Raw genomic sequence first — 18,127 nt, forward strand, 5'->3', positions numbered from 1 at the left:
TGTGGATTTTTGTCTTGCCTTCTATGTTTCAGAAAAAAAGTTGCCAATTCTGTTTTTGTAAACTATTTTAAAATTAGTATTTCACTCAATAAGAAAGCTAACAGTATATATTTTTTTTTTAAGATGTAAAATATAAAACATAATTGATACTTTAAGACATTAAACTCTCATTTGGAGGAAAAAAGGTTGAAAATTGCATTAAAAAAAAAAATGAATCCATCTTGTATGAATATAATTTTCACTTTATCACCACCAGTTAACAAAGGATAGTATTAAACAAGCCCTTAATGTTTAACAAGTCCATGCCCTATATCAGAGGTTCTCATCCAACTCTTTCACTGGTCATGTTTTGAGCATTTCTGTCTTTGGAAGCAGGCGGGATAATTACTGAACCAGCAATATAAATTTACAGGTCTCCTCACAGAATCACAAGTGACAATCTTCTCCTCCTGTGGATCTTTTAAAATGTGTCAGTGAGTAATGAATACACCTGTGCACCTGCTGGGTAACCTGGAAAACATGAGCTGTGTGGGATCCTGAGGACAGAGTTTGAAAATCACTGATATGAAGCATCAAACTGTAGTGTTTATTTTTTTACATTTGTTTAGTTTTCCTAGTAATCCTGTTACCGTGGTAACATTGCTTCATCTCCTGCAGTATGTGTACAGTACAAGAGCACACTAGTGACTACCTGCATTAAAAAGTATCATTTATTTTTAACATTATCCATATCTCCTATAGACATTTTTATACCTATCCAGTTGATTTGATATCACCTTGTACAACAACATAGCCTGCAGCATCATCATCAAAACACTCACTGAACTGTTTTTTTTTTGCATTTCAACTACTCTTTAAGGAGCCCGTACTAATAATCGCGGAACTGCCACAATTATCTGTCCATAGCGCAGGGAATATTTTGATTTTTAATGAACATATCCCCACTACGTACAAGCTTTGCTTTTGGAGGTTGGCACATTAGTATATAGGAACAAGCTATAAGAATTATGCAGAAGCTGCAGTTTCTGCAACAAACAGCTTTGATACATAGGCTCTAAAATCATGTAAAACTCACAATAGATCATTCAATTTGCAGAAAGTAGCAGTTAGCCAAACCTAAAACCATTTCTGAAAGTTAGGGGCAGTAGATAACTATGGCTTTAGGGAAGCTTCATACCTGTACTTTTTGCCACAGAGTTGGGCAATCAGCTCACAGCAGAAACCAACACATCATTTGCATAGAAGGAATGCTGTGGAGGTGGGAATATGGAAGAGAGTTTGGAACCAAGTAGATCTTAGGATGAGAGACAGGATGCAACAGTTAAGGCCCCCCATAGATCAGAGACAGATCGCCAAGATGTGACGATCCAGAGATGCCGGGTCAGCGGATCAGTGAAATCCAACATGTTGGATTTTACAGATTTGCCGATCAAAAAATGATCGCGATTGGCAGATCGGTGAAATTTAACCGATCCTGTGATGGATCGCAGAACATCGATGTTTCCGCTCCAATCGCAGTGATCAGTCTGATGTATGGGGGCCTATACACTGTCAAACTAATTAGAGACTGGTAAAAGCCATGTGCACTCAAAACATAATTAGGGTTCAGTTATCCTTTACTGGCAAGACTCAGATCAACTTATACTGATGCCCAGCTTTTCCCTGGAGACAAGGAACAAATATATGTACAAGACCACCAAGAAACAATTTAATTTTTCCAATATCATTAACAGCAATGTTGAAATATTGCATGTAGTCCCCAATAAACACATAAAATATTACTTTATTAAAATGTCACCAAATGCACAAAGAAACTGACATTTTTAGATTAATAAACTTCTCTAACTCCCACTAAAGTGCTGACATCACCACAGAATAAAGGAACAGAAACAGGACTGGTCAGCGCTCTTCTACCAGACAAATTTTCAAAAACATTTTATTTCCATTAATAGCTACAGAGGTCAGCGCCCAACCTATGCCATCTTGTATCATTTGTAACTGTACCCCAATAGCAATTTATAGACCATTTCAAACTGTGCTCTTATTTAGTGACCTTAAATTCATTATTTATACTGATGGGAGAGCAACAATCTGACGGAGAAGCAGAAGAGGAAGAAAGTTGTAGATTTGGTATCTCAGGTGATCACTCCCAGATCGAACACATATCGCCGAAACTGAGGTCACTTTGCCATCTACTAGTTTTTGGCTTTCAGCTGTGTGACAGAAGTTTTTACTTGCACAGCCCATGATTATGGTTTTTCCTGAAAGACATGAGTACAAAAAAAAAAAAAAAAAATGTAACAAAATAAACTAACTTCACAGAAAGTCAAAGCATACATTTTTCGAAACATGCGCCCACTGAGAGGACAGTTAGGTGTAACATTCACTTACTTTACATTTTTCAAATGGAAATCACTGCAGTTTATTAAAAAAAAAAAAAAAAAAAAAAGGCCCACAACAGCTCCAAAACTAATTAGTGCATTCATTGACTGCTGTTACATTGGTAAAGCCTGCTTATTGTATGTGGGCAGGGCTTAGACACTGAAGGGGGTGTGGCTATGCCTCAGTAGCATAGCCGATGTGATCACAACATGATGGGGTCTTTGTTACTCCTCCCCTGCATTACCAGGCCCTTACAGAGACTTCAACTCTCATCGCCCCTGAGTGTACATAGCAAGAATTACTACAATTTACAGGTTTTTCTTTTACTAATTAAGGGGCCATTTAACAAGTTTATCATACACAATGAATTTTAAAAACTCGTTGCGTATGATAAATGGTGCCCAAGCCAATTAGCTCCCAGCTGTCATTAAACCTTCTATTGGATGAGGCGTGGGAAACCACTTAACCTTAAACTAAAAGTAAATAAAGACAGACAGACGTAAATTTGGCAGAGAAGCCGATAATTATTGCTTCATAAATAGCCAATTATTTAAAGGATGTACGGTGGCAAAGAAAGGACGGCCAGAAATCAGCCAATCTGCAATGCCCACACACAACCAACAGGCGTATACCTCCCAGAGTGCACGACAGAACTATAAAAACCCTCATAAGCAACAAAAAGGTATTCCACTCTACCTTGAGTACTCATCAGTTTCTGTGATACTAGGTTGGTACAGCCAACTATCTATCAGTCAATGAAGGGTGTGCACCTCAACAAAACTATTACACCTGGACTGGTGACCTGTCGTTCTTTCCCGCCACAGCAAGGTTCTGACCGTAGAACCGCCACCATACAAAAAACTACCCCAATAATGCAACAACCTTAAACAGAGCCTCAACAAACAATGACAAACCTTCCTCCGTTAAATGGACCCCGTCAGCCAGATACAGATAACTGAAACGAAATTGAATTCCTACGTGGGGAACCAGGCGGCCATCATTAGTCACTACAAATTTTGCTACTGCAGAATACTTTTTTTTTCCAGGCCTTGTCTACAGCAGGAAAATCCCTAACACCACATCACACCTGGTGAGTCACAATGAAAGACCAGACTAGTCTACATGAGAGCCATGCTGACAGCACTCAACAAATCGATGATAGCAAACCGCAACGCCAAAGTGGACCTCTGTCCCAAATCGTTGCCCCCTAGATGAACAACCTAAACATCTCTCACACTCCAATAGACTAGGACAAAAAGAATGCCACTTCATGCCTCGGACACCCAACCAATGGACTCTAGCAGAATCCGCAAAAACTGGTGCACGATCTGAAGCCATAAACGTAGAAGTCCAGAATATACACGAGCGGCCTATTATCCAAATGTTACAAAAAAACAAAAAGCAACCCTAAAAGAGGAGGAAAAGGCAATATAAAAAAAGCATTAGTAAATGTAGAAAAATAATAAAAATATGTTAAATTACGATCTGCCATTGCGCTATTAGATCGCCAACTTTACTAATTAAAGTGGCTGAAACAAACAAAAAAAACACGCAGAGAAAGAATGGGTGGGGGGGGGGGGGGAATTGCAAACACACCAGGGAACGCAACAAAAAGGTAAAATAAAAACCTGCTGAGGGATGAACAAGAACCTAATTAATTGAAAATAGCCAAATTAGTACATTACTTCAGGCAAAAGTGTAAAATCCCTCAAGATTCACATTGCCAGCAATGGTGAGTAGCTAATCCCCAAGTAGGATAGACAAGAGTAACAGACAAGTCATGACAGTACACAAAACATTGGACCATAAACATAATGCCAAACTGACATAACACTTTGGTTTATTCAAAAAAAAAAAAAAAAGCACATGAGCAAAGTTAACGACAAGGCCTAATGTAACTGGCCGATTTCCATCGTCCCAACGCCTTAATTGAGGAGAGAGGCCGATACTCGAAACACATCGCTTACGAAGTACCAGTTTGGTTGGTTTTTGAAGCAGAGTCCTGTGTAATATCAGTCATCCAGGCAAAAACCCATAATCCAGAATGACTCAGGATGCAAAAGGGAGTAAACAAAAAGCTGACTCAACATCTTAGCCATCAGTGTGCCTGGACAATAACATCTAATTACATCCAAAGCATCGTCAAGACTGGTACACCACTGAGGCAACCTCAACTGGTATAGCATCATTTACTGATGAACCTGGCGGGTAAGAGATGTTGAATGAGCCTGTATCTACCAGGAAGTTTCTTGGGACCTACCCCCACCGGGGACAAGACACGAGATCACTAATGGGGGGGGTTTCAGCAAAAGGCCCAGCTACGCGCCCAATGCTAACCTCACTGGCAACCTTATCTTTCACAACGTGAGGCAACTAAAATGCAGACTTTAGATTCCTAGGTGAATCTGTGTTGACAGACCCACAAATTGGCAAGCGAAAACCAAAACCAAACAAAAACTCAGCATCCCGCACATTCGAGTACAGCCTTACTTACCACCTGCAACCTTTGCTGGCTGTCCAGACTGCTTTTGGGCATCCAACCTAAAACACTTCGAGATGGGGTGGCTGCCCCCACAACGCAGACAGAAGTCGCAAAAACAACACTTTTGGCCCTGTGTACAGGAAGCATTATTTAATGCAAAGTATTTGCCCACGGATGCCTGTTGCTGACTAAGGCGAACCTTACTAGAAGCCTTGCTTACGTTCGGTACCTCATGGGCAGGATGCTGAAGCTGCGTGACCTCAAGCCTCTCCTCCACATCCTTCCACCCTAGATCCTTTACCCGCCTGCCATCTTGATTCCGACAAAATTCATCATAAGCATGCCAAGCCATGCCCCTGGAGGAATGCTGCATGCTGTGTACTAAGGGCCTGATTCAGGTTTGTTCGCAAGGCTGCGTTCACATGCACCCGCTAGCTACAAAAATATGCTAATGATTGCAATCGCACAGCAACCGCAGCAATATACCAAGACGCCCATCACTGTATAAAGCCTGCCCACTTCCCATGACATGCACCTGCAAAAACATCGGTACCATCCGCACAGTTATGGTTGACTTGACCCTAACGCAGAAACTGCTAAACTTCCTGTCGCCATCTAGACTTCTGCCAGCGTATGGTATCGCAGGGGCTTAATTATGCACACCCCTGTAACGGTGTTTAAATGCCCAGGAACGCCTGCGTTTGACTACCCCCATCACTACCCTCAAATGGTCACTTCCTGTCAATCACTGTGTGAAGACTCTGCGTGCTCACTGCGATTGCTCCCCGATCGCTGTGGCTGGTTCACGCATGCCAATGCATCTTATATGCAGAATACAAACATCGGCTGGCTGTGTGCGAACGCAGCCTTGCGAACCAACCTGAATCAGCCCCTAAATGCAGGTACCTGATGGTATTCAGGTACTCCTCTGGACTCATCTCCAAGTAACAGGCAGAAAAAAAAAAAAAAAAAAAAAAAAAGAAAACCGGTAAACCAATTATTGTAAGATTTTAATGCTTCCAAACCCATACCCCCCTTTCGCCATAGCCACTTTAAAAGACTTCGGCACAGGTGACCCATCTTACCAGCCATCAGCGGGGAGGAAACGGGTGGGTGGCCCAATGCTGCGCTGGGGATGGGGCATGATGGGAATGAAAGGAGGTAAGGGAAAAGGACAGTAACTGAAAGAAATAAAAATAGCAAAGGGAAAAAAAAAAAAAGTAGAATATAAGGAGGAGGGAAATGAATTAATGGAAAACCACAAAAGTCAGATCACAAAAACAGTACTGTAATGCACAATTGGCTTATCTCAAACCTGGAAACAAAGGCTTTGGCCCACGCTGCCAGCCCCTTAAGTAATCATCACTATAACAAACCCCCCCGCACTGCTATAGGCTACCAACAACAAGCAATATACACACATGCCAACCCCCATCCTAGAGGTTTAAACCACCTCTTATGCTAATCATTCGGTTTCTCTTTTCAAACAGATGACATTTAGGAGCGGATTGGCTGAAGCACCATTATCATATGCAAGGAGTTTACAATTGTCTTACACCATAAATGTATAATGGACAATTTTCCAGATGGGGGTATTTAACCTCAATTTTAGGATGTAGACAGCATCCCGGCTCCAGAATCCAGACCGCTGACATCCAGACGGTAAGTGTTAGGTTTGGGGATAGGGCAGGGGTTAGGCACTAAGGGAAAGGTTAGGGGATTAGGGCACTTATCTGCAGGCATCAGGATGCCACAGTCAGTATTCTAGCTGCAAGCATCCTGACCCAACCATCAGCATTCCAACCGTTAATTTTATAGGTAGGGAAACTTGCTGGAAGCTGGAGAGTACATTCTGGGTGAACAGTAGAGGGGACAATATGGCATCTTTCTTTGGATTCCAAAAGGAAGTTTTCCTGGTAGAGTTAATTCACACTCACCCTGGTCACTTTTCACCTCATATTCAACGCAGTATCTCTCATTGCCGGTGCAGTTTCTGGCCGCCTGGGAAGGACACTGCTCTATGTCATGGGCAAGACAGGCAGGGCACTGAACTCCATTTTGAACCTTTTTTGTATCAATTACTGAAAAGTATGAATTACATTAAATTTCATTCCACTGAAGAGCAATGTTGTACAGACACCATACAAGAATACGGCTATAAATTGCCCATACTAGTAGACATGTAACAAAGCCATTAAGAACCTTAACAGCATATGACCTAGGATTGCTGCATTTACTGATCTGCACTCTTTGGATTGTACAGTCAAATAGGTTTAATTGCAGATCAACGTCAAGTTATTCTACAAATACCAACAAATATGTTGTAGAGGTCCATAAAATAGCACATACCCGTGTTACCAATTTTAGGCTAGTAGACATGTGATACAGCTGTTTGACCACTTTACAGATCCTTAATGATTGCAAGTGTCTAATAGGATATAAATAAATCACACATTGAGACCGAAGTCCTCCTAGGGAAATATTGAACTTTATGATGCTGGTCATTTACATTCATTGTGCTTAAGCATACTGTAGGGGTGTGTGAAATTTGGCACCTTCTGAAAATTGACCTACTTTGCTGACACTAGACATTCACAGGGCCATAACTAGGGATCTGTGGGAATCACAGTTACTGCCCCATGACCCTTGCTTCATGCTAGCAGGGTGCCTGGAACATCCTGCAGCTAGTATTGCTGTGGTAGTTCAACAGTCATGCATCCTGCCATCTGTACAACTGATCGGAACAGCCTGAAAATGTGCAGCGCTAAACTTCCCAGTGCTGACAGCCCTGCCCCTATGGTAGATATCATGTGCTTGGGGGGGGGGGGGGGTGGCGGCTCAGGGCACTCCAAAGCCCAAAAGGAATGTGACCTTGACTTCCAGTTAGCACTTTACGCAGAATACAGCCAATGGTGGCTTAAGTCATTTACTTGAACTCTAGACAGATGTACTAAGCTCTGAAAAGTGATACATTGGAGAGAGAGTAGTTACCAACCAATCAGCTCCTAACTGTCAGTTTTCAAACACAGCCAGTAACATGACAGTTAGAAGTTGAGTGGCTGGTAGTTTATCACAGTCCAATTTATCACATTTCAGAGATTAGAAAATCTACCTTTAGGGGGTTTTATAGAATATGTATCTACACAAACCTGCTGTACAGTGGTGGATATACAGTTTTGGGGCCCTGAAGCTTGAACTGTTATGGGGTGTCTTTTGCAACCAGCAACAATAGGGCAACATCCAACAAGGCCCAAATGGCCTTGCTGCCCTTGCAAGGACCTGGAGGCCCAAATGGCAGAGATGTACAAACCCCCCCAGAGAGTGATAGACTGTAGATAGATGTAGAACCCCCCACAGAGAGTGAGAGACCGTACATATGTAGATGTACAAGCCCCCCAGACAATAAGACTATAGATAGCTGGATAGATGCAGAAAACATCCAGAGTGTGAGACACTGTACTGTAGATAGATCACATACAAAACTTAGTCATTTCCTTAGTAGGACCCCAGCTATTGATACTCCTGAGCGGGATCTCTGGAATCTCTTCCCCACTCTGCGTACTCCCACCTCTGAGCTGCATGCCTCAGTCAGATCAGCTTTCAGTTTGTGGTCAGCAATGCAGAGCCGACTTCTGGCAGATGGGTCAGCACAAATAGAGATGGGAGCATCTAGTGGCACCTGGCAGTGCACTCACTCACTCACTGCACTCAGCAGAGACACTGACAGCAGCTCTCTATTCTGCGCCTAGCCAGTTCATAAGAGCCATCCTCTTGTCCGAGCTATAGACAGTGTCTGCTGGCCAGTACTGATCAGGGGAAAGGGTGGGGGGGTTCTGGGTACTTGGAAAAAAAAAAAAACCTACATTCGCTACTGTAGAGCATATTCTACAGTCAATATTAAGTACTTCAATACATTGGCTTATGATTATATCTCTAAAATAACCTTATTTTAATAACACACTTGATTTTGTTGAAAAGTCACTCATTAAAAAAAATATATATATTTGCTAAAGGGTCCCTCCAGGGTTAGGCAAGCTGAAGCTTCATTAGTTTCACAGTAGATCTGCCTCTGCTGCTGTACTATAGTGCAGTCATTTACTTAATGTTTTAAAAGCCAACTATAGATCTGCCCAGCTTTATTGTTGCTCATAGCGCAGTGACTCACGTTATGCATGGCGCACTTCTGCAATCGGGGTCGCGCAATAGCATCTCCATTCAATCCTATGGAGACACACGCATAGCATGGCGCGATTCATGGGCTGCGATCAGCAACAATGAACCTGGGTGCACCCGTATATGGAAGGTGTATAAGATAGACATTGGAGTTTGTATTAAAGCATCTAGTGTGGGTTTTCCATGGCATTTTATGAACAATTCAGAATTTCTAAAGCCAAGCTTCACTCTTGGGTGAAGAGCTAGAAGCCGATTGGTTGCTACTGGCAACCAATCAGCTTCTTAATAGCACATGCTATAAAATTGTAGGTAGCAGATTGGTTGCTATAGGAAACAATATTCATCCCTTCTCCACTATTTAGAAGGTTTGACACATATCTTGTCAGATCATGCCATATATTAACACTACAAGGGATAGCGAAGAAAAATATAGTACCAACCAATCAGCTCATGTCATTTTATAGGCTGTTTGAAAAATGACAGCTAGGAGCGGATTGGTTGGTATGTTCTCTCTAAGGTTTGATACATATCCCCCTTAGTTAAGTACTACAAACCCATGTAGGACAACCAATTTACACCCAAGTACATTTTCCTCCCTGCAAATATCAGTAATATTTTCTGCAACAGCGTCCACTCATGCACTTTCCACACCCACATCTTCTCCTCAATCCAATTTGTTGTTCAGTCTCTTTCCAATACATCTACAATCATACTGTGCTTGGGGCAGTCAAAATGCAATGCAACTGTAACAATGCCTAATGACAGAAGAGCCTACTGTACTTCAGAAAAACATCACAAGATCAGTGTTTATCACTGTTCTAAAGCAGAAGTATATATAAATATGGATATAGGTAATGTGGCCCAGGCCTCGTGCACTCACTGGTAGGTGTGGGTGGTGTGCAGGAGTCGGTTTTGCAGCACGTGCTAAGTGTTTCCGTGGTGATGAAGCTGGACATACTTCCATACTCATTACAATAATTAGCATCCCCACAGCTTCTCTCAAAGGTTTGCGTTTTGCCTCCAGCTAAAGAACAAAAGGGAGAGTCAGCAACTGTTGTACTTTAAAGACAGCGTATCGGGTATACACATCTGCCTGAAATAACTTCAGTTCTTACAAGCAAATGAGAGCATTCAATAATAGCTACAATAGGGTAACATTTTATACATAGTTATATTTTAGGAATTTTCCCTTATCCTGGGATCATTTCTGGGTTCAATCTAAAATTGGATCAAATGTTCACCAAAACAGTGGTTTCCTACATTCATGGAACAGTCTCTAGTTTAGGGTCAGATGCAGGTTTTAAAGCGTTTTTTTGTACAATCCCTTTTCAGCTGAATATAGTTCCCCAACCACAGAGAATGGCATGCTGTCCTTTTACAAGACCTCTTTTTACTTCAATTTAGGAGCATATCAGGCACTTCGTAGAATGAACCAAATATAAGCCATGATCCCCAACAATGCAGAGAAGGCATGATAAATACAAAGGTAAAGGAGGCGTTCTGTTCAGGGGTGCAGAACGCCATGCCTGGCCTGGGGAAAGGGGACTTGGCCTTATTGCGGGAGGCATGGCCATGGCCCCTTAGGATGAGAAAATAATTTTTGCAGCACCGCAAAAGAGGGGGGGGGGAGGGGGGGCGCTGTGAGCCACTCAGCTCAATTCAAAGCACAGATGGGGCGCCATCAGTGTGAATGCTCCTCCCACAGGGGACTGCTGCAGCAGTAAATAAAAGGGAGGGGGGGGGTGCAGTGCTGGGCCCCTCCAGCAAGCCTGGGCAAATTGTACCCGCTCCCTCCCCCTCTGGTTACATTACAAACACAGCCACGAGCAGTCAAACCTCTCACAAACAATCTATTTGGTTACACGGCATGTCTTCACATGTCACTGTACTTGGTTCGGAAGCACAATTAATGCACCAAGACATTATTCAGATGTTATCTATGAAGACACTTACCAGCAGGTGTCATTTGTGTAATGGTTGACACACAAACTTTTCCTGCAGTACAATTTGCCTCTGGGCCGTTGCAGTATGAAGAGGTGTTCGTGCATTGTATACATTTTAGACCGAGCCCTGGAGAGGGGTAAACAAGAGGCAGCATAAGGCAGGAACAGAGCTCATGTACATTTCCAGTATCTGCAGGGTTCTTACAGGAACCAAGTAATTCCATTTCACCCGGGTTACAAAACAAACTTAAATGCAGAATATGCATGCATAACATTCATGTGAAAGAATAAACCCATTTAAGTCTTATACAATCTATTCTTCACCAACTCCTGAAGTTTGATATCGGATCAAATGTCCAATACTATATTTTACTTAACCACAATAAAAAAAAAAAAAAAATTCAACCTGTAGTAATATGGAAAGATTGGACTCCTTTATTGCTTAAATAAAAAGTTAACTTGAGTCAGGTTCTTCTAATAAAGTACAGTTTATTATTCCATCGCAAAGTATGTCCACCTATAAAAATATTAAAATAACCAATTCTATAATTTTCAAAGATTAACATCAAAAAAAAAAAAAAAAGGAAGATGACACAGAAAATGGTGGTCATGTTTCCCAGCCATGTGTCAGCACCCAAAGTTCAGATCAAATGCTGCTCCCGATAATAGCATAGTATGGATGGCTATCAGCTGGGTCAATCATCTATGGTGCCGTTTACATCGATGGTTTACACACAATTGACTGTAAACAGTGCAGTGGCTCTAACAGACGGGGAAATCAGGGAAAATGGTGGGACTTTGCACGTCACATCGGAGCCAAGCTCTGTGCCCTCAGGGGGTGAAGAAAACAAAAACATTGCTGTGTCCTGCCATTGATGGCCGAGAACAATGCGGTATCCTCCATAGATGGTGGAATCAATGGTCATCCCTATTGCAGAGATACATCCAGAAATCTAGAAGTCTGTGATAGAGTGTTCATTCCTCTAGTATCAGACCGGCTGAAAAATTATTAGGAAAAAGTTTTTCTAAACAGATTTTTTGGTGTTTTTAGCTAGTATCTGCTGTGCTACAAGGTATTAGGTCATCTGTAACTTGTCATTATCCAATACTCATTTGTGCCAGCTGTTCTAGATATAGGCTAGCAACTCTGTGCTCCTGCTACTGTGCTGTACGCATTGCATTCCACCTGATATCTGTTACCTGACACCAGACTTTTTGGTGCCCTGGTCCAGAAAGAGCATTGGCACCCTCCTCCTCCTTTTTCAAATATGGACATAAGGCTCGTGTAAAAGAAAAAAAAAAAAAAAAGGGGCATGACCATGACCTCCTGGGGAAGGGGTACGACAAATCTGATCTGTCCTGTACGATGATGATGGGGTACCGATTCCTTTCTACCACTGTTATCCAGGAATCTCTGCCAAATACAGTGTGAATCCAATGGCTGCAGTGATGATGCACAATAAATTATACAGTATAAAACTCCCCAGCTGTAGATGTAGCAGAGCGCTGGTAAAGCTGCACTCACAGCAGGATATGTCCATCAGAACAGCCATGCACAAGCCTGGAGCCGGCTGAAGGTATAGAAGAGTGCTACTTGTAGTGTATATGCATCAAATATCCTGGGTCGGCGGACACATTGCTCTGATAATCGGTCTGCAGCATCCTCAATTCATCTTGTTACACTCTTGCCATGCAGCACTGCTACATTTGATCCATGCTGTATCCACACTCATACTTCGGCTTCTGCTGAACGGTAAACATTCCTGCAGGATCCGGCTCAGCCTTTAAGTTTCCCGGCTGAATACACGGGACTCCGGACTACAGCAAACAGGGGGTCCCCGCACTTGTACATAGACTGTACACTCTGAGTACACACTGCACAAACAGGAAGATATGCTCCGGCAAAAGGAGACATGCTCCGTATGTGACCTCTATTTTTGTCTGGCTGAGCGGTCACTACCTACAACTTTTATGATGCATAGATATTGTGTTTAGCTATATACAGCAGCTTGCGCTCCTGACACGGGAGTAGTACTTTGACGGATCAAATTGTCTACATGAATAATATAGCCTGAGGCTAATCAACCAATTTTTGGAAATAGCAGATGCATGTGGTTCGATACATGGATACTATTATCAACGTTACAGCAAATAATTGAAGCTAATCTATTATTGGATTGATTGTGTGACTATCACTTAAATAATCGTGATTTCACAGATTTCATCTAAAGCTGCATACACACAATTTTGTAAATGAACGATTTTAGTAAACTATTTCCGTTCATTTTTTAAAGGGAAAAATGAACGAAAATAGTTTACTAAAATCATTCATTTACTAAATGTAATGAACAATTTTTTAGAACTAAACAATTTTTGCATATTCCTTTAATAAAAATCGTTGGTCAGTCTGACTGAACTACAAACGTGAACGCGCATGAACAATAATAGTTCATTATTTTAACTTAGAAAGTGAATGATTTTTTTCAACAATTGAACAATAAACGATGTCACCAACGATAATCCTTCAAATAATCTCCCTCTCCATATATACATTTTTTTTTTCTATATTCTGATTCAAACAGACCAATATAGATATAGAGGTAGCGCAGACTATTTGTTCTTTTCTCTTCTCATTCAGTGCTTCCAGTCTGCTCCTATTATGAAGCGTGCATCTGTCCTGCTCATTGCAGTTTCAGGTGGACTTTATCCTAACAATACTTTGGTTTACTTCTGTCCTGGGTAATATTTCTAATACTCAGCATTAAACCTCCTGGTCTACTTTGGGATTGGGACTCTCTGCTCACTATACCAGTGTTTCCCAAACTCATTCTTCAGAGAGCACTATCAGTGCATGGTATCCATTTATCCTAGTTGGTGCACAGGTATACTCATTACTGGCGGACACATTTTAAAATATCAACAGGTGGAGCTAATATTTTAACTTGTGATTCTTTGAGGAGACCTAGAAAACATGCACGGTTAGTGCACCCTGAGAAATGAGTTTGAGAAACACTGCTCTATGCCATCAGCACCTCTATCGATGGCAGTTGTTGCTCTCTGGGTCTGTTGTAGAGGACTGGATGCTGGACCCGGTGACCCAGCTCTGAAAATTGGTCTGCAACATCAGTTAGACTCCAGGCTGGCTACATATTACCTGTACTATTCATTGCTCTGTCTGCTGAGTTCTCAAATACTGGTTCCGAACCCCTATCCCTACTCAGTTGGTTCCAGGGGCAGACTGGGAGCCATGCAGGTATCACTGACCTCTTTGAAGGCACCAGGCTTTTACCACGAGTCTCACCCATGAGTAGACCTCTGATGCTACCACCTCTATTCGGCTACAACCCATCAGCCCAGCCCACGGGTCCAGATTTCAGTCTAAACTTAACATGGTTTTAGCTTTTTATTTTTGTTTAACAGTTTTTAACGATATTCATACCCAAGCCAAAGACACTTGAGGGTGGTTTTGCCAAAACAAAAACAATTTAGAGCCAAAACACAGGAGTTTGTGCACATCTTTCATTAAAACCAAGGCTGTCTCATGTCTGTTCTGAAGCAAAGAAGTCAGCTAGAAAGACAAATCAATATATTATTGGCAATAAAGTAAGATCATGTGAAAAAGGATAAACCTGGTTAGATAGGAGTATCCCAAAATCCCAGTCTGCACCATGGCGAGAGGGAGAATGTTTTGTTCTAGAGTGAGGGTCATGCATTCTCTGGGACTCTCAGTGCAACACTCAGAGATGCTCTTTAAGCAGCCAACATGCACTTTTGCCATTGAAGGAGTATAAGACCCACAGTACAAACATTCACTTCCATAACACAGGACATTTAAAAAAGGAAAACCATGCTAAAATCACAACTTGTTTCATCCCTTGTACTGTACATTATACAATGTATAATGTAGAACATTCCATGGAAGTCCCATTCTCACTCAGACTATTCGTAAGGTATATGCATAGGACCAGCTGTAAACAGACCTTGCATTAGAACTAAATAGGATAAGATATGATATATTCTATTATATCTAAGCAATAGTAATTTATACAGTTTATGTATTAGCAAAGCTTTTATTACACACAAGCTGTATGCTAAGCAGTTTCCCGAGCAGCCAGTCTTTCATCCAAAGCATTTCATTGCTGGTCTTCTCCATACAGTGGTTCTCTTCCTTGAGCTTGTCTGCCAACTGAGTTTTGAAAATACTCACAACACAATAGTTTGAGGTACAGTTTAATGGCAAGGATTGGGTGACAGGTCCAGAAAAGCCTGAATGTGCCAAAACCTAAGATTTTCTGTACAAATAAAAAACATCTCCTGTGTGTATTAAATACATACAAAACTGGAGTCGTCCCTTTCATGCAGAGTTTAAGGACTCCACAGATGACGTGCAGTGGACAGTGATTAAGCTTCCCATTTAACAGTCAATACTGTAATGATAGCTTGCCTAACGGTGTAACTTATGCTTGCCATACATTGTGATAAAACTCACCAGACAGGCCAATTATTGACATTGCCATACACTGTCAGATAATGGGAGTGTCTGATGGTGAGCACAGTACATCCAGTGTCAGTTCCGAGCAGCAGTTATCCCATCTATAGGGCATGTTGATCGCTTAATGGTACTCAGTCACTGCCATACACTGTGCAATTATCGGCCCGATCAGCTGAGATTTGGCTGGTTGGCACGATTATTATGTATGGCCTCCTTCAGGCTCCAAAATTGAAAAGGCGTGTTTTACAAACACATGTAGTACTAATTTACACAAAATAAGGCGGTGAATGTTTTTTTAGTTCACATGAATTTGCTTGTTCTGGGAGCAAAGAACAGAATAATTGATATTGGTTACTACATACTCTCCCATTCAAACATATAAGCAATGCAGTTTTAAAACAAGGCATTTCACATTATAAATTTTTTGGTTTGATTAGAGCAGGGGTGGGGAACCTTTTTTCTGCCGAGGGCCATTTTGATATATATAACGTTATTTGCAAGCCCGGAGTAGGCCACGCCCCCTCCATGTGGTGACACAAGGGGGCGGGGCCACAATAGCCAGCGATTACAACAATGCCTGGAGCATCCTGAGGATGCCCCGGGGAGCTGTAAGGCCAGCGGTGTGACCATCTGAAGTGTCCTGATGCATAGATTCTGGCTGCAGTGTGCCATTCTAGACACCCTTCTAGCCAGAAAAAGCTCAGAGGGCCAGACCAAATTATTCTGAGGGCCTTATACAGCCCCCAGGCAGGAGGTTCCCCATCCCTGGATTAGAGTTAAAGGTCTGCCTCACCAGAGAATTGGCCATTGGTTATATACTACAACACACCATCAATGTTTTTCCTCAATGGTGCCATTGATGGCACAAAATCATTGATCGTTTGAACGCTCTCTGGGCATTACTCCTGTCAGTCACACAAAGGTAGCAGGCAAACTAGGGGAAAAGTTCAGGGACAAGCACAATGACATTGCAACATCTGTGCCATCGATGGCAGAGAAATACCAGACCTCCACCATTGATGGCAAAACTAATAATGAGAACAGACGCACACTGGATCAGAGAGCAGGGCTATTATAAAAAAAAAAAAAAACAGTGACAAAGCTTTACCAATGCTTTAGTAAAGGAGAGCAGTAGAGTGCACTCACCTGTAGTAACCAGGCTCAATAAGGCACAAAAGAGGAGACTGTTCATTATAGAGAGTGATGCTCAGAGTCTGCCGGACAGTTTCCGGCTTTCTGCACTTGAAAATAAATGGGAAATAGCAAGATGCAGAACATACCAGTCTCAAATTGGTGGAAGCACCCAAGTTATTTGAAACAAACAGTAAATAATTAGATCTACAGTAATTTATTAACTTGCTACCTCATTCCCTGCAAATAGGATCTACAGATTCAGTTGCAACAATGTACGCAAGAAGGTAAATTCAGACCATGGGGGGGTATTTACTAAGCTCCCTCTCCTATACACTGGTCCATAGAGTTATATACACAGCAGATAAGCTGAGAGATCCACTTGCAAATGCCAATACAGCTACAATCTCTCAGTTCACAACTGCAAAAAACTGCTAATGACTCACTCGCCATCCAGCACTTAGAGACGCCCACTGACAGCATCTCACATCCGCCGCACACACACACACACACACAGACACACACACACGATACTATTGAACACAGGTCAGGCGGCCATCAGCCTTCTGATTAAGTCTAAGCTGTTGCAAACAAAGCGGGTCTCCAGACACTTCTGCTACGAGCAAGGACACAATGGCTAATATATGGATACCCAGAAAGTGTATAAATGGTCCGATACTCCTGCATTTATTTAACCACCCCCCATTACCTCCCCAAACGCTTACTACCGGTCACTCACTTTGCAAATTAATTCTCTGTGCGAGCAGAATTGCGATTTAGTCGCTGCATATGCGCAGTGTGACTTAAAGGCATGCAATATGGCTAACAATCACTCAATCTGCATAAACATCAGCAATGGCGTCCAGCACTAAACCCGGCCCAGATCCTGTCACTAATAACAGCTCGCCCTCTCTGTGCCCACACTGACAATGTATTTCTAAAGGAAATTTTTAAATTCTTAAACCACCACTCAAAACACTACCTTCCTATTTCTTTCATGTCCCACTTTTATTAAATAACCAACTGGCATAGATTTCTACTCACACACTTACCCTGCTCACTTTAAATGAAGTAGGAAAGCCAGGCTCCTTATTTATTTGGTAAAAGTGGAGACACAAAGAGGGTGTAGCCAGTATCAAATTCTATAAGGGGATTCAGCTGATTGTCTCTTAAACTGATGGGCTTTTGCAGTGGTTAGTACTTAAGATGGCCACACATCTAAAGATTATATGTCCAACCAGCCTACTAGTTGATTGGTTGGAATGAAAATCTGGTAACGTATGGGAGTAACTGATGATCAGCAATTTGCTCCTAAATGCCATGAAAACAGAGGAAAATGGTCGTCAGACAGTTTGTTAAATGTTTGATCTAAACAATTTGTTCAAACAACAGTTTTTGTCCATTTTCCGGTGTTTGGGAGCAAATTGCTGATTGTCATTTGCCTTCATACCTTACCAGATTTTCATTCCAACCAATCAACTAGTTGGCTGGTTGGATGTAAGTTGGTCTAGTGTGTGGCCAGCT

The 18,127-nt window shown here is 41.9% G+C and overlaps 2 protein-coding genes across 2 annotated transcripts in view; one reads left to right on the forward strand and one right to left on the reverse strand.

Annotated features, from left to right (window-relative positions):
- Positions 1–18,127, forward strand: part of LOC148535443 (cell adhesion molecule CEACAM5-like) — a 257,680-nt gene that overhangs the window by 75,221 nt on the left and 164,332 nt on the right. The gene's annotated exons all lie outside the window — the stretch shown is intronic.
- LOC148535445 (phospholipase A2 inhibitor and Ly6/PLAUR domain-containing protein-like) lies at positions 1,687–17,788 on the reverse strand. Its single transcript, XM_088462562.1, has 6 exons — positions 17,656–17,788; positions 16,619–16,713; positions 10,991–11,107; positions 9,918–10,061; positions 6,802–6,945; positions 1,687–2,261 (listed from the first exon to the last, which is right to left on the reverse strand). The coding sequence occupies exons 2-6, from the start codon at positions 16,662–16,664 to the stop codon at positions 2,068–2,070; spliced, it is 645 nt and encodes a 214-aa protein (XP_088318688.1). The 5' UTR covers positions 16,665–16,713; positions 17,656–17,788; the 3' UTR covers positions 1,687–2,067.

Source organism: Taudactylus pleione, unplaced genomic scaffold, assembly GCF_031769625.1.
Source record: "Taudactylus pleione unplaced genomic scaffold, aTauple2 ptg000051l, whole genome shotgun sequence".
Taxonomy (NCBI): Eukaryota; Metazoa; Chordata; class Amphibia; order Anura; family Myobatrachidae; genus Taudactylus; species Taudactylus pleione.

What these genes read in the sequence shown, in the direction of transcription:
- LOC148535445 (XM_088462562.1), bottom strand. Translation starts at nt 16,664, where the DNA reads ATGAACAGTCTCCTCTTTTGTGCCTTATTGAGCCTGGTTACTACAG. An exon ending in TACACAAATGACACCTGCTG is followed by an intron (nt 10,062 to 10,990) that starts GTAAGTGTCTTC and finishes TTTGTTCTTTAG; the next exon opens with CTGGAGGCAAAACGCAAACC. An exon ending in TGAGGTGAAAAGTGACCAGG is followed by an intron (nt 2,262 to 6,801) that starts GTGAGTGTGAAT and finishes CATGTCTTTCAG; the next exon opens with GAAAAACCATAATCATGGGC.